The 17,236-nt window shown below is 35.1% G+C and overlaps 1 protein-coding gene across 27 annotated transcripts in view; it reads left to right on the top strand.

The window, feature by feature from the left end:
* LOC129721480 (glucose transporter type 1) overlaps positions 1-17,236 on the top strand; it is a 551,257-nt gene that overhangs the window by 386,488 nt on the left and 147,533 nt on the right. For 26 of the 27 annotated variants that reach the window (XR_008727400.1, XR_008727398.1, XR_008727397.1 and 23 more), the window contains 3 exons: positions 10,124-10,289; positions 10,998-11,135; positions 11,370-11,626. Coding sequence is in view for 23 of the 27 variants with exons in the window: in XM_055674105.1 (XP_055530080.1) it covers positions 10,124-10,289; positions 10,998-11,135; positions 11,370-11,626 (561 nt within the window). In the remaining 4 variants the exon portion in view is untranslated. The remainder of the gene's footprint in view (positions 1-10,123; positions 10,290-10,997; positions 11,136-11,369; positions 11,627-17,236) is intronic. The other variant, XM_055674111.1, reaches the window with a different exon arrangement.

Genomic DNA, 17,236 nt, shown 5'->3' with positions numbered 1-17,236 from the left:
ACTAGAGGAAAAGGATCCTCTATAGTTCAATTTAACCCTGCCCAAGTTGCTGCTATCACTATGCGTGAGAAGATATTCTCTGTTAGTCAAAATAGAGTAAATTAATCTACATGACCGCTTGCCTGTAGTAGATCATCCGCCAGATTAACCGAATTATCCTATCCAGCCAATTTTCATCACAAACATTAATAACAAAGAAGTCTACTACAGGTTAATTTACCCTAAGGCCTTTCTGGAAGAGTTTTTTTTTTTTTTCATTTCAAAAATTACATACCGTTGTGCAGGGCTTCCTTTGACATGCGGGGCGTTAGACACTTCACTTTCATCAAGTTTTTTAGCAACAATACAGTTTAAATATGTACGTTATATTCTACATGTTAATAAAACAATGTATTTTGCAGCATTTGGCATAAGCTGTTTACAAGAATCACCCGTTCGGGCTTATCAGAACACGATTACGTTTTAATAGCCGTGCGGTGTTGTTTTTTGAATAAATAAGAAGAATTTAACTTTGGACCAACCTACTTGAAGACAAGAAACACAGTTTTTACAAAACATAATTAGACAGGTCGGACTCGATTATATATAGACTCGATTTATTTAATTATTATATATAATTTTAGACTTTATTATATAAATCATTAAAATAAATTGAGATAGGAATTATCTAGAGCAAATATGTCGGAAGAAAACATCCATACAATACGTAACGCTTTATGGGAAAGGAGAGGAACTGTCTGACAAAGCGTAGCAACCCATGAAGAAAATTTTGATGATCTATACAGAGGAAGGGAAGTCAAAAATAGTTTATTTTGTACAACGTAATTAATTAATTAATTTATTCACTCCCCAGCTGGTCTCGAGGTACGATGCTGGCCTAACAAGCCAATTGTCGTAGGTTCGAGTCTCGGCTCGGGAGAGACTGTTAGTGTCAGTAGGATCGTAGCGCCTAGCCCCGCAATTGTCCTGTACACTCAACAGTTGGCTGCGAAGTCTGTGTATAGTAAACAGAAGGTCAAGTTCCGAATCGGAATGTAGCACCAAGGCTTTGCTTGTTAATTAATTTATTCATAAATTAATAAAAAAAAAACAGAACACATATAAAAATTTTGTTGATACAGAACTTGAATTTTGCCTGCAAAGCGGAATTCGAGACGAAAATTTACATGAAAAAAGATCCTTGATGTCTTATCGGGGGGCTGAGATATTGGCGTTTTTACATGTGATGGAAAACTATGCATTTTCTCAAAAATGCCACTAAAGCTCAATATTTCCATTGCACAGTGTTTTATTTTGCCGTTTGTGCGAATAGTTTCCTCAACAGTGATTCAAATGATGATTATAGTCATAAGCTATGTTCGGAGAAGTTTCAGGATATTCAAAAATGCATCTTTGAATGTAGAAAGATGGGTGATCAATCCACCAATGAGTGAGATAAAAAATTTACTTTTTAATCAGAATAAGATAGACGCAATGTGTCTTCGGCAAAGTTTTAGGCTATCTTAAACTTTACCAAAGACATTATGATTATATCTTTCATATATTACGTGCAACATTGAGTTTTCTATTAGAAGGCACTAAAAATCACAATTTTCGTTCTGCCTTTTTTCGCAGATTTTCCGAATTTTTAAACCTTCAACTAAGTCATTAGCCATCCAAAAACGCATTTGTTTTCTTAACATTGTTATTTTTTATCTCCCAAAATAAAACAGTTATTTAACATATTTGTTAAAATGCATAGTTTTCCATCACATAGAAAAATGCCAATATCTCAGCTCCCCGATAAGATATCAAGTATCTTCTTTCATGTAAATTTTCGTCGTGAATCCCGCTTTACAACGAAAATTTCAGTTCTGGTTCAAAATTTTTTTATTTGTGTTTTGAAAGGTTTTATTTAAAAATCATAAGAAAAATTATTTTTTCTGTGATGCTCAATGGGCTCTGGGAGTCATAAAACTAAATGCAATGCTGAACCGAACCATGTGAAATATTCAATAACAACCACACAAAAATAAAAAAATATATAGAAAAATGTAGGAATCGAACAGATTTGAAAAACGTGCAAAAAAGTGGGTTTGCAGCTTAAAAGAGTCATCCATTTTTTCATTAATCACATTTGGGCAACCTGAAAACAATTTTTTAGAAAGTCGAAATGTTCTACAAAAATGCTATAAATAACATTATCTTTCAATTTAGGGCTGAGCACCTTGACTTTTTCAACATCAATTTTTTTTGGGACACTCTAATAACCAGTCACAAAATATTCAAAAAATAAATGTCAATTTTACCCCATTTTACGCTACTTATTGATTTCAAAACTTACTTAAAACATTTATTCGGAACATTACACACCTCAAAAATGATTGTTGTACTTCAATTTGGGAAATTAAAAAAAGTTACGTTATATCGAGGTTGCCTTAAATCGAAGTTGCCTTATATCGAAGTTGCCTTATATCGAGGTATGACTTTAATCTGAAAATATTTAAAAACAATTCAAAACACCTGAAAAATATATTCTTAAAAATAAAAAACTAGAACAAATTTAAATTTTTCAAAGTCTTCAGATATTAAAAAAACGAGTCGACAAATAAATATACACTGATCAAAATTTGCAATTACATCAGACATGTTTTTTTTTTCTTTGTAACAAATGTGATTTCTGACTTTTGGGGGGATGAGTTAGTAATAAAATTTTTCTTATTTATCGGAAAACAACAAAACATTTATGTAAAATATATAAAAAAAATCCCTGTTTGATTATATATAAAATTCGATTATATTTAGTGAAATAGAAATCGAAAGACTAAAACTTATTATTGATTCATGAAATATAGCAAAATAAAATAGAAATAAAAATGAGTAAAAAAATAACAAACTTAATAAAAAGAAAATTAAAATTATTATAAATAAATAAAAAATCTCAAAAAAAAAATATTTTAAAAATCTTTCAAAAATCAGAAACGAAAATAAACAAAACATCAAATAAAAAAAAATGATTAGAATTGAAAAAAAATTAAAATATTGCAAAATATTAAGAATATATTTGGAAAAGTAAACAAAGCAATATACACTGACCAAATTTTTTCTTTACGTTTGACTGCATTTACCCACATAAACTTTAACTACAAGGTACAGGTCGGACTCGATTACATCTAGGGTAAAGGAGAGTATTTTCGGCAGCAGAACAAAAAAACGAACAGCAAACCATTTTTAATTTGGCTGAAACTTTGTATAGACGTTCAAGAAATAGTAGACTACTGGAAAGGACACAAAACCTATTGCTCTGATTAATTAAATACCACTCGAAGTAATATAGTGCTAGAAAAAGCAGTGCTAGAAAAAGTGATAACTGTTATATAGTATTGTGCACACAAAAATAGAGACATATGCACCAAATTAAGACGCCATTTGCAATACACACCAGACAACCTATGTTGGACACCAACACACTGAACAATAAAACGATAATCTTTTCTACTCCTTGAAACAGGTGAAATAAAGTCACCGAAACTGTCGGATTAAGAAACAAAAAATCGTTTTTGCTTCTATACACGGACTGATTAAGCCGATGAATCTACAAAATATAGACGTTTCTATAGGCAAAAGATGCCATTTTCGGTTCTTGGATTAATTTTTTGAATTACGACTTATTTTTGAAAAGCTATTGAAAAATGCTATTCTAGGAAGGTATTGATGATTGCAAATATTTTCAGGGAAAAAAACGGTTTGTTTGATCGGTGCGACGTCTTCGGCAAAGTTGTAGATAATTTTTGTCTTTCCGAAAAAATATACACCCAAAAAAAATTATTTAGTTTTTGAAAAAAGAGTTCAAAGAAAAATTAAAAACTATTTATCTAAAATAGCTCATTCTTTGAAAATCTAATGTAGTAGTATTTGTAGTTTTTATGAAAAAAATAGATTTTCAAAAAATTTACTTTTTAGATAATTAATTTTAAAAAAAATAATATTTTTAGGGTGTCTATTTTTTTTTTTTTTAAGAGATAAAAATATTATCCACAACTTCGTCGAAGACGTCACACCGATTACACAAACCGTTTTGGCCCTAAAAATATTTGTAATTATCAATACCTTCACAAAATAGCATTTTTCAATAGCTTCTCAAATATGAGTCGAATTCCAAAAAAATACACCAATAGCACAAAAAAGCATCATATGAAGAAAAAACAAAATGGCATCTTTCACCTATTGCATCGTCTATGCAAAGTTTCAGCCAAATCAAAAATGACAATGAGAAAAATATTAAAACTTGGACATTTTTGTGGAGCTGCTCAGTACTTGAAATAGAATCTCAGCTTGAAACAACCTAACCCCTGAGATTTTACGCTGAGATAGACCCCCTAACCCTGACAACCTAACCCCTATTTTAAGTGCTGCCGAAAAAACCCTCCCTTACCCTACATATAATCGAGTGTATCTTGAAGTTATAGTTAATGTAGGTAAATGCAGTCAAACGTAAAGAAAAAATTGAGTCAGTGAATATTGATTTGTTTACTTTTTTAAATATTTTGCAATAATTTTTTATGGTTTTTAAAATTTTGTTTAATATTTTTTTTTTTTTTTGATGTTGTTTATTTTGATGTCTTTAATATTTTTAAATATTTTTAAGATATTTTTTAATTTTTCCAATATTGTTTATTTATTTTTAATAATTTAAATTTTGTTTTTATTATTTGGTTGATATGTATTTCTTATTCATTTTTATTCCTCCTTTACATTTCTATATTCTATGAATCAATTAGGGAACGTCCATTGATCATGTAGCGCAAAAATAACTATTTCCGACACCCTCTCCTGTTTGATAGTTCATTTTTGAAAAAAACAAAATTTCCAAGTCTAAAATTATATACATTCGAATCATACATCATTATAATCAAGTCTATATACAATCGAATTCGACCTGCATATGTTGTTTTTGAGATTTTGAAATTTCTGTCAGATTTAACCTTTTTAAAATTGTTGATGTCTTTGACATACAGTATGTTTCCGTTTTTGGCATGTTTCGATTTTGGCATCCTCCGTTTTTGGCACACTCCGCTTTTGTCAACAAAAGAATTCTGTTCTAGGCAACATTCATAGTACATAGTATACCATAATTTTTACAACAAACTGACCTGATTTTGACACCCGTTCTAGGTTGAAAATGATTCAACTGAAAACATCTTACGCCTGATGATTTCTAACAAGCTTAACTATTAACACCATTGATATGCCGTAGACATACACTTAGTTATGTGAGAGGCTGTTCTGTCAATCATTTTGTGACGATGGAATCCCTCCGCGAGGTCTTCTTGCCTTCTTTTCCCTGTTTTTTTACACGCAAAGTATATATTTTTCATAATGTATTTCAAGTGAAGCAAACCTGATAAAATGCTGTTCACCTTGAATGATATATCACAAAGCGCAAAATTCAACCTTTGAAAATCGATTAAAAAATTATCAGAAGACTAATTGGTAGCAGTTACTCATCAAATGGATAAAAAATTGACTTGATAAAGAGTCAAGTCTGGCAATGAAAAAACCAGCCGCCGTTTTCACTCACTTGCTTTCAAATGGAACAGAGAGTTTGACGTCACAGTCGCTGTTGTACATGCGCTGCGGGAGAATAAAAGTGACGACAAATTTGAAGTTTGTTATTACTGTACGTTATATACGACTGATTCTTTTAAAACCCTATTAAATCATATAAATAAATAAATCCTCATAGAAATTTTGAAGTCTGAAATGCACGGGTTCAGTTTCGGCTACTGAAGTTTTAAATTTGGTGGCCAAAAACGGAAACTTACTGTATTTAACCCGTAAAGACCCGGGACGGAACTTATTTTTTGAAAATGCTCGTTCTCAGCACTGGAACGGCCGATTCGGGTAAAGTTGTACTTTTATTCAAGGGGAATAGTTGTTCTAAGTTTTGGTAAAGATGCCACCGCTCTGGACCCCTCCCCGTTTTCGTGAGACGCAAATATGTCTGTGTTTTTTCAAATTTTTCAAACAAATTGAGCAAACACTGGAAATTTTCATAAGTATCAATTGCTACATGTATCAAATCATGTCAGGTGGATGAAATATGGTATGTAAGAGTGAATTTTAGAGTTTTTCAATTTTTTCAGTACAAAATCACAAAACTACGTATTTTCATAAAAATTCAAATATGAAAATCGTTCTTCAAATTTTAAGCTCTATATTTTTGAAGTAAGGTCTCCTGAATCAATATGCGATGAAATATTTATTTAAGCATGCAAATATTTTGAAAAAAACGAGTTTAAATTCACTAAAGTATGTATTTTCACGGAAACCTGATTTTCTCAGTCTTCCACAGTAGGTTTCAACTTGGCTCTTCAATTTTCAAGTTCAGCTTCTGAATTCAAAGATGCTGAAAGATTTATTCTAGCATGCACAGATTTAGAAAAAAACGAGTTTGAATTCACTAAAGTACGAGTTCTTATGAAAACTTGATTTTCTCCAAATCTGTGCATGCTAGAAAAAATCTTTCACCATCTTTGGATTCAGGAGACGTCACTCTAAAAATATAGAGCTTGAAAATTGAAGAGTTAAGTTGAAACCTACCGCGGGAGACTGAAAAAATTAGGTTTCCATGAAAATACGTATTTTGGTGAATTTAAACTGGTTTTGCTCAAAATGTTTGCATACTAAAATAAATTTTTCATCTCGTATGGATTCAGGAGATCTTACCGCAAAAATGTAGAGCTTCAAATTTGAAGAACGGTTTTGTTGTTTGATTTTTTATAAAAATACGTAGTTTTGTGAATTTGTACTGAAATAATTTTGAAACTCCAAAATTCACTCTTACATACCATATTTCATCCACCTGACATGATTTGATACATGTAGCAATTGATACGTATGAAAATTTCCAGTGTTTGCTCAATTTGTTTGAAAAATTTGAAAAAAACACAGTCATATTTGCGTCTCACGAAAACGGGGAGGGGTCCAGATGGGTGGCCCTCTTACTAAAACTTAGAGCAACTATTCCCCTTGAATAAAATTCTAAGTTTTCCCAAATCGGCCGTTCCAGTACTAAGCACGAGCATTTTCAAAAAACAAGTTTCGTCCCGGGTCTTTACGGGTTAAAATCATTGAAATTTGTGACTTTTTCGGTATTTTAGATATTTTTGGCATTTTAGACATCCATTACATTTTCAATACATTAGAATTTTTGTCGTTTTGACATTTTTAATATCTTTGACAGTTTGCCATTTTTGACATTTGACATTTTTGTCATTTTCGAAATTTTTGGCATTTTTGACATTTTTGACATTTTAAAATTTTCTGACATTTTCTGACATTTTCTAACATTTTCTGCCATTTTCTGGCATTTTTGACATTTTCTGACATTTTCTGACATTATCTGACATATTTGACATTTTTGACATTTTTGACATTTTTGACATTTTTGACATTTTTGACATTTTTGACATTTTTGACATTTTTGACATTTTTGACATTTTTGACAATTTTGACAATTTTGACATTTTTGACATTTTTGACATATTTGACATTTTTTATTTTTTTGACATTTTTTACATTTTTTGACTATTTGACATTTTTTGACATTCTTTGACGTTTTTCGACATTTTCGACATGTACGACATTATTGACATTTTCGACATTTACGGCATTTTTGACATTTTAACATTTTTGACATTTTTGACATTTTTGACATTTTTGACATTTTTGACATTTCTGACATTTTTTACATTTATTGACATTTTTGACATTTTTGACATTTTTGACATTTTTGACATTTTTGACATTTTTGACATTTTTGACATTTTTGACATTTTTGACATTTTTGACATTTTTGAAATTTTTGACATTTTTGACATTTTTGACATTTTTGACATTTTTGACATATTTGACTTTTTTTACATTTTTGACATATACGACATTTTTGACGTTTCTGGCATTTTTGACAATTTTGACGTTTTTGATATTTCAGACATTTTTTGAACAATCGTTTTTACTATTTTTGCATTTTTTTACATTTTTGACAGTTTTTTTTTTTCAACCTCTCTAACTTTGTCAGCATTTAATTTTAATTTTAAATGTTTCAAAAACAATATCGGAAAAAATATGGAAGATTTTAGTTTCTTAGCCCTTTTTGTGAATTTTAGTGCCACTTATGAGCACTGAGATCGCCAGAAGGCCGCAAGTAATTGCTCGGCGAGTTCGTCGCTTCTACATCTGCTCACGTGAAAACTTCATTGAAGTCTCTGAAGACTCTGGGCACTTCCGAGGCGGCTTGAAAAACTATAATCTTTAATTTATTTTCAGTTTGTAATGATTGCGTAAAACCCCAAAAGAAATGGTTGGTGGCATGACGTTAAATAAATTATTGCTTCAGAATCCGAAACCCTACCACAATCTTAAAGAAAAGAACACAGTGAGTCGACTTAAAACTTTCACCCCTCATTTTGTCATCATCGGGATTAAAGCCGCTCATCTCCCCAATTTCCACCTCAACCGAAAGCTGTCGAAGTGCGATTTGTGGGATAATTTATGCACGAATGGCAGAAAATTAAAAAAAAACTTCACCTCAAGATACCCGTAAAACCCCGTACGAATAGGAAGCCAAACCCGGGTAGAAAAGTTTACCGAAAGAATTAAGACACAAAAGAGGTTAACCCGGTACGCCTCCCGTCCTACATATTAATAAGAATCCTTTCAGTTCAGTTTGTAGCTTTCCAACTTGACTATGTGCCCCAGCTCTCACGCAACGTCGCGTTCCCTCGTCGCACCCGCCACCACCAGGTCGGGTCGTGTTAGTTTCAAAACTCAAACAAACGTTAAAATAACCAGCAAAGTTTTATCGGCATGCCAAAGTACCGAGCAACCGAGGAGAGGAAGAGAGTCGATGCTTCTTCTCTGCTCTGCAATGGCAACCGAATGAAACCCCAAATTTAGACATACATGAAGGCTAGGTTTCGCGTACGCTTGCTTTCTCTAGCCCTCGGTCATATCCGAGAAGCCGATGTTACAACCGCAGCAGCCGAACCGCAGTGACACTAACTTTGATGAGCTGGGCTTGGACGGAAAAAATGGGCGGGGGGGTTCAAGGATAACTGTCTGGAATGTTCCGAATCATTTCTACGCACAGTATACCACATCCCATTAGGCCCGAAGCTCTTAATAGGGATCCAAGCGGAAGCCGTTAGTTGCCTCAAACAGGGTTTATCCTGCACAATGCCGACCGATTCTGGAGCTGGGCAATAATTGGGGTCTCATCATGAGTCGATCCAAGTCTTCACAGCTTCATGTTCACAAGACACAAAAACATAAACACGCGTAATATTGACCTGGAGAATATATTCGCTTTAGGATTGAAATGATAAGTTTTCATCAGTTACAGATTTCAACTAAAACAGTCGAATGCAATCATTTTTTTAATATGTTCTGGTAACAAAAAGTTATGCGATGTAGCGTTTTTAGTGAAACATCTTTCTATTTTTGTTTAGGTACTATATGTTCATATTATTTTTTTGTTAATTTTATACATAAATTTTTATTTTTACATACTTGGATTTGAAGACATTTGTTGCCCCGAAATTCGCTGTGATCATTCAATCTCAAACCATGCTTTGTACCGAACCTATCAAGTCATATTTCAATTCAACGGAAAGAAAACTCTTTGGGGCAGAGAACTTTCACCCGCTTTTATTCTGTCGCATCTCTAGTTACGTTTCTTGATGTAATAAAAACCCAGTTACTCATCATGTCAGTCATTAAATTTCATCGTCATTGCAAATGCACCAACGGGACAGAGACATTTGCATTTGTGACACAAAATTAGATACTTTCTTGGCGTTCGTTTTGCTAGTGCTACCTTTATTCTATCTCTTCTGTATCATTCTAAAGTGCATCTTTTTCATGACCCTCCAGTCAAAACACAATCAAATCGTTTCTGTCATTTGCTATCAGTTAGAAATCCAGCCACATTCAATCGATTCCGCATCCCACCAACACACGTGCATTTCTCCAATCACAAATCCAGCAACTTACAACCAAACAGATCCCTACAAAACTGATGATATCTTTTTTACCATTTATTCTTTCCTTGCCGTGTTGTCACACCGGACGACGCGTGCAGGTTGCAGAAGCAGGTCAGCGTGATGAGCATGAATCTGTCAGCGAAGTTAGACGATCTGCAGCGGGGTGACCGGCATCTCGAGACGACGGTCGCCCTCTGCGAGATCCGGACGCAACTGCAGGAGCTCACCAAGTCAGTGGAGAGCTGCCAGACCGAAGTCTCGGAGGTGAGTAAAAGAAAAAAAAAGCATTAAATGAAGGCGAACTGAAGGATGATGGTCACGGAACGCTCTTTGGTTCCAATTCATAAGATGATAGAAGGGACGATTAAATTATCAATTATAATCAATGAAGTTGAAATGTGATCATCAACCAAAAGCCTCCACCTGATGGATGCGCATGGTTATTTGTAACTAATGGATATAAAAAAATATTATCAATTCAAATAGAATTAGAATTAGGAATATTTTCTAGTTCATTTTACAGTAAATGAAATATTGCGAAAATGCTTCTTATTTATTCTTGTAGAAATAAATTCTAGAACATTCCCACACAGAGTTAGTTAGTCCGTTTCAGATAAGTTTCCAACTCAGCATCCAACAACATGCCGGAAAAAAGCTAACCCAACTCGTAATCCAATTAATGTTCCCAAAACACAAAATAATTGAGTCTTTCCACGTTTCAAAGCAGTCGAAGTGTCGGGTTCGCCAACGAAGAAAAAAACGAAAAAAATCAAACGTTGTTCAGGATTTTTTTTTTCTTCTCCCCCCAGAGCGAAAGCCATCGTCGTCAGTTCGGTACCGGAGTTTGCGTTTTTTTTTCACCTATGCTCTCATCACCAGCCCACAGCAAATCAAATCAAACTCCCACTCACTTTGTCCCCTGTTTTCTTTCTCTTTCTCTCTCACACATACACACACTCTTCACTCCGACAGGTGAAACGTGATATGGTACAAATCAAGCATGAGCTCGATACGGTGCAACAGGTGAAGGAGGAGATCGAAGAGCTGCGGGAATACGTGGACCGGCTGGAGGAACACACACACCGGCGAAAATTACGTTTATTAGAGCAAGTCAGTATCGGCAGTTGCGATGATTGTTTGAAAATGAATAAAAACAATCCTCTGTTTTGATTTGTTTTTTTTTCATCCTCACGGGGTTTATTTTAAGTAATATTATTATTTGTACGTATCTATTGTTTCAATCGAATAAAACTATTTACAGATTTTGTTGTTTTATTTTCACCCGCACAATTCGCACTAAAACCAACACGCAACCTAACACGAGTTTTTTCTTCTCGCTGCCAGGGTCTAACGTTCTTCCTGACGTACGCCATCTTTGCGGCTGTACTCGGGATGCTGCAATTTGGCTACAATACCGGTGTCATCAACGCGCCCGAAGTCAACATCGAGAATTTCATGAAGGACGTGTACAAGGACCGGTACGGGGAGGACATCAGTGAAGAGTTCATCCAGCAGCTGTACTCGGTGGCGGTGTCAATATTCGCCATCGGCGGTATGCTTGGAGGATTCAGTGGCGGTTGGATGGCTAACCGGTTTGGAAGGTAAGCAAAACTGCAGACTGACATGATAACTCAGAGTGAAACTGGCACAATCTGTGCCCTGAATGAAAAAGTAATATGTCCATTTGTCTTCGAACAAATATTGAATTATTATTTTAAAGAAAAAAATCTTAAAAATTGTTCATAAATCAGCCCGGAAACCAACAAAGTTATAACTATTATGTTTTTAGCTGACAAACATTTGGTCCATGGCTGCCGTTCGCCACGGCGTCTACAGAGGCCCCGCAGGTCGTGCTCCACTTGATCAACTTTTTATTCACAAGTTCTTGTTTTATAATCGAACTGTAATTTGAAGTATCCTAATTTGACGCTTCCGACGAAAAGTTGAATATCAAAGAAGCATCATTTGACACACTTCAAGCCACTGAAGCATATCTAATCGTAGAATCGGTGATCTTTTTCAGAATCCATGGATTCACGATGAATGAGGTAGATGAGCTTCATGTTCTTTTGTGTCACGTCACGTACTTCTCCTGGTAGGCGTCATAATTGTGTGATACAAACAAGCCATTCTGTCTTGAAATTTTTTCTGAACGTTCAGTTTTCTAGCAGCAGAAGAAATAAATTTAAAAAATAGATTTTTACGATAATTATTTAAAATTAATTTTTTGAAATTCTATTCATGAAATTCTAAGGGAAATACGGCTTCTTCAGTCTAAACAATGGATCGAAGCGCTACTATGTTTTCTGTCCGACGTTTCGGCCTTTGGACTTGGCCTCCCTAACAAATGAAATACAAATTTATGCACAATTCAAGAAACAATCAAGCAAACGAAACCAAATTTGGCATGTGGAGGTTTTTGGAAGCAAGAAATTATTTTATAATAGATTGGTACCCCTCCCTGCTCTGGATGGGAGGTGTCCCATACAAAGCAAACACAAATTTCTGCATACTCGAGAACTAATCAAACAAACGGAATTAAATTTTGAAAGTTGAGGTTTTTGAGAGCAAAAAATATTTTTGTGGTAGTTGCACACCCCTCCCTCCTCTGTAAGGGAGGGTTCTCATACAAATGAAACACAAATTCCTGCATTTAAAAGGTTATAAACTTTAATATGGCGGTTCGACAACCATCCCTCTTCAGGAAGGGAAGGGCCCATACAAATGCAACACAAATTTCTGCATACCTGCATACCTCGAGAACCTATCAAATAAATGGAATCAAATTTGGCATGTGGAGGTGGGAGCAAAAATTATTTCTGTGGAAATTTGACTTCCTACTCTCCTCTGAAAGGGAAGGCTTCCATGCAGATGAAACATACATTTTTGTATAACTCAAAAAGGGGAGCTCCGTAGCCGCAAGGGTATAGAGTCCGCGCTTTGGTAAGCGAGTAGCGTGGGTTCGAATCTTAGTAGAATCAGGCCATTCGGTTGTCAAAAGACTTTAAGCATGGGTTTATTCTCAGGCTCCCCTCCACGTACCCTTCCTTCAATCTGGATTCTACAGTACCCCTGTTGACTCTCCTCCTAACAAAAATAAGTCCCTATTATAATAAAACTGGTGTGCGTAACATATGAAAGTTCTCTCCAGGGAATTGTAACTAGGCGATATTGTTAGAATGGACAGAGGCTCGGTATAGTAGAGCAGTAAGCTTGAAACGAAATGGTAATTACACACAAGCACTGATATGAATGATAAGCGTATCACTTACTTCAATAGTGATACTGCAAATAATATGAAGTGCGGAGTACAGAAAACACCTGGACAATATCATAATAGATCTAAGCTCTGGTCGCAGTGATGAGTCCACACAGAAAAAAAAAATAACTCAAAAACTAATCAAGTAAATAAAACCAATTTTGGTATGTAAAGGTTTTTTTCTCTTCTGGAAGGGAGGGCTCCTATACAAATCTTACACTAATTTCTACATTCCTCGGGAACTAATGAAGCAAATAGAACCGAATTTGACATGTGGAAGTTTTTGAGGGCAAGAAATGTCTACAACTCTCATAGTTGGAAAGGGAGGAGGGGGCGTTTTCCCATGCAAATAAAGCAGATATTACAACCAATTTTCCTGAAAGCAGCCTAAACTGATCGAGATGATGCAAAGCAACCAAACATCGACTACAGATGCTATTTTTGATAATGATAAATTTTGGCATTATTTGAAATCGGCTCAACTTGGAAAAATAGATATAGTAATCAGATTTAGAGCTCAAATATATTTTACGGCAAATATGGAAGCACTGTTTGCACTACGAAATGTTTTGATCACACAGCAACGATAATATGTATAAAACTTAAAAGTTACACTCCCCAGACACCTACCCGGCCTGTTCGGGACCCACTAAAACGCCTCTAGCCTTCAGCCCTGATATTCCCGGGACGACTGTTAAGTATAAATGCTTAACGCACTCTCTTTACCCTTATAACCTATAAGAAAATTACGAAATTTTAACTTCATTTCATTTCTCAACGACAACATCATATTCCGACAGTGTCGCGAAAACAGAAATGTGTGAGTTTTCTTTTTATAATGATTGATTATCATTTTTTGTATCATTTTTTGTGGCTATCAAATAAAACCAAATTATAATCAAAGACTTTAATGTAAATTAACATAAAACGGAAACAAAACAATCCTAAGTCTTTGAAGCATTTTGATTGTTACTTGGGATACGAACGAATGAGAAATTTTATTGGATGGTATGCGCTTGTATTAGCAACCAATATTTGCCACCAGCCGTTTTCTGCTGCTCCAGAGAGAACCGTCCGCTTTGCCGGTCAATGAAACAGAAAGCGACCTCGAGTAAAACAACAATCCGTTAGTGTGCTTGGGAAGAGAGGCAGTGATTGGTTGCTCGGTATGATTTACACTATCGATGTCGTTAACAAATTTTTCAAACAATAGGTTGTTTTTGTTACATAAATTGAACCGTAAAACAATTTCTGATCGGTTGATGCCAAAACCTCGATATTCTGAAAAAAAAATGACTGGTATATAAGCGCTCAAAACCTCAAATCACTTTTCCCTGGTTGAATTACTAGATTTTCAAATTCAGGTGCTTAACTTAGATATACCGTTAGTCCAACGTCAATAAACTCGGTCTCGGCGTAACCGTTCAGCCGAAGATTGTTCATTCGTTACTTTTACATAGGCGTGCGGCAAATCAGAGTAGGTTTCGTTCGGTCGATAAATATTGTGAATAATCTAACGACTACGCAATATATACCTTCGTTTGCCTCCATAATGAGTTATTTTCGTGCGCAACTTTGTTCGATTCGTCATTGCCACGGTGACCAAACCCTACCTTTCCGTCGCAGTCGTGGAGATGCAGAGGTAAACTTGGTCTCCGACAACAAACACTCTGACATCTCTTTCCTTACAATCTCCTTCTTTACGGCGCCGTTATGTATCCTTACAGAGCGGTACATTGAAGATGATAAACTAATCCCAAGTTGCCATTTATGTAATTCTGTGCAACTTTACTAGCTCAAATCCATCACGGAGGAGCAACTACGAAATGTGCGGTCGTCAAGCTCAAGGTTGAAAAAAACCATTCTTATTATGACCATCACGCCATCACGGTCTCATTCGGCATTCATTGATACATGATCATCATTAATTTGCAATTAATTTCCTCTAAACTCATACCACGGAACATATATGCAACTTCGAACAAAACTGCAGTGCATTGTTCAAACAGTTCGCTCCATTAGTTTGAACATGCATGAAAATCTATTCTCGCCAAATATGTGAAAAGGGCCCATGTGCTATATGTAAATAAGCCACAATTTCACGTTTTTTCAAAAGCTCAAGCCTTATCTAGCCGTGCAAATAAGATTGTTTGATTAAAAAATAAATATTTTATCAGAAATCAAAATACGAGAAGATTTGGCTTGTTTCCGTATGGCACATGGGCCCTTTTCACATGTTTGGCAAGTATTCTTTTTTTTTTTTTTTTTGCTTCAATGACCGGACAAAAACGTGATCTTAAGTCTATCAAAACCAAGTTAAGACAGGACCGCATTCAAGAGATTTTTTAGGCAGCAATTCAGTAACAATTCACAATCAACATTGATAGAAAAAAATTAAACTAAAAGTCTTTCAACCATTCAAACATTGCTTACCAAATTTTCTTGGATCGTACACCGTGCGACTGTTGAAACCCTTTTAACCAGTTAGTAGAATTACTTCAACATTTTGGTTGGAGTTAGAAACCGAGTTTCTCGACTAACGACAATAATTTTTTTCTCGCACTGTTTATTATACCTAATATTGCGAGTAATGCATATCAGACGCGCTATACACAGTACTGCTTGCGACATTATACCCTTCCTTCAAGCTGAGTTCTATAGTACGCTTGCTGACTTCCATCCTAACAAAAAAGTCCCTCTTATGAGAAACTGTTCTGAGTAACGTATAATAGTTCTCTTCAGGGAATTGTAATTATGACGCGGTCTTGGCTGGAGGAACGAGGTTTCGATTCTTGACAAAATAAGTCCTTCCTATAATAAAACTGAGTTCAGAAATATTTACACTCTACAGGGAATTGTAATTGGCGATATTGGCACGAGGAACGAGGTTTGGATAACACTCTTTCCTCTTGACATAATAAGTCCCTCTTAGAATAAACCTGGCCAGAGAGGAACGTTAGATGTAGCCTCAGTTCAGGGAATTGTAATTTGGCGATATTGGTAGGATAGAAAAGAGGCTCAGTATAATAGAGCAGTAAGCTTGAAATGAAAGGGTAAACTCTCACACACAAGCACTGTTATAAATAAAAAAAAAGCGCATCATTCACTTCAGAAGTGATACTGCCAATAATATAAAGTGCGGAGTACAGAAAACACCTGGGCAATATCATAATAGATCAAAATGTCTCTGGTCGCAGTGATGAGTCCACACAAAGGAAAAAAACATATGTACAAAAAAACCATGCACGTATGCGGGTGGTACTGTACGATTATCATAAAAAGACACTCTCGCTATACCAGTACCAGAGAGAACAAAGAATTCTCTCGACGAAAGAGGGGCGAGAGGACGCACAGTTTTTTTCTGCTTTTTGTTTTTGTATGAGTACAAAGATAAGGCGTCGTACACAAATTACGTAACGTTGAAAATCCAGATTTTAGACCCCCTCCCCCCTAAGTAACAATAAGTAACGTTCAATATGACTCCCTCTCCTAAAATTACGTGACGCTAAACCCCAAAAAAAAATTCGATTTTGAAGGAAAATCACAGCCACGTAACTGTTTCTTCTAACCCCCCTCCCCTCGCCCATATGTAACAATAAGTAACACAAACGCTAGTTGTCGATACTTGAAATAATGAAATTCTGTCTCGTTTTTGGTTCTTTAGTTGAACAGATGTGCTCATACTCAAGAATCAAGAACATGCGACAGTATTCGTATTATTTCACTTGGAACTAATATTCTAGCTTATCTCATGATATCTTTAGACATCCGTAAAGATTCACGTGTGACTTTCAGGCAGACATTTTTTGCGGGACTTGCTATTTTACATCTTCTGGTACGACATATCCTTATCTGTTCTATCTCTTCGTAACATAATCTCCTTTCTATGAAGTCTATAGAATTACAGAGGATATCTCGTTCGACGATGGTGAACGAGCAAGTATTTGACTAG

This window comes from Wyeomyia smithii, chromosome 2 (genome assembly GCF_029784165.1).
Source record: "Wyeomyia smithii strain HCP4-BCI-WySm-NY-G18 chromosome 2, ASM2978416v1, whole genome shotgun sequence".
In the NCBI taxonomy this organism is placed as follows: domain Eukaryota; kingdom Metazoa; phylum Arthropoda; class Insecta; order Diptera; family Culicidae; genus Wyeomyia; species Wyeomyia smithii.
This window is presented reverse-complemented; position numbering and strand designations above follow the sequence as displayed.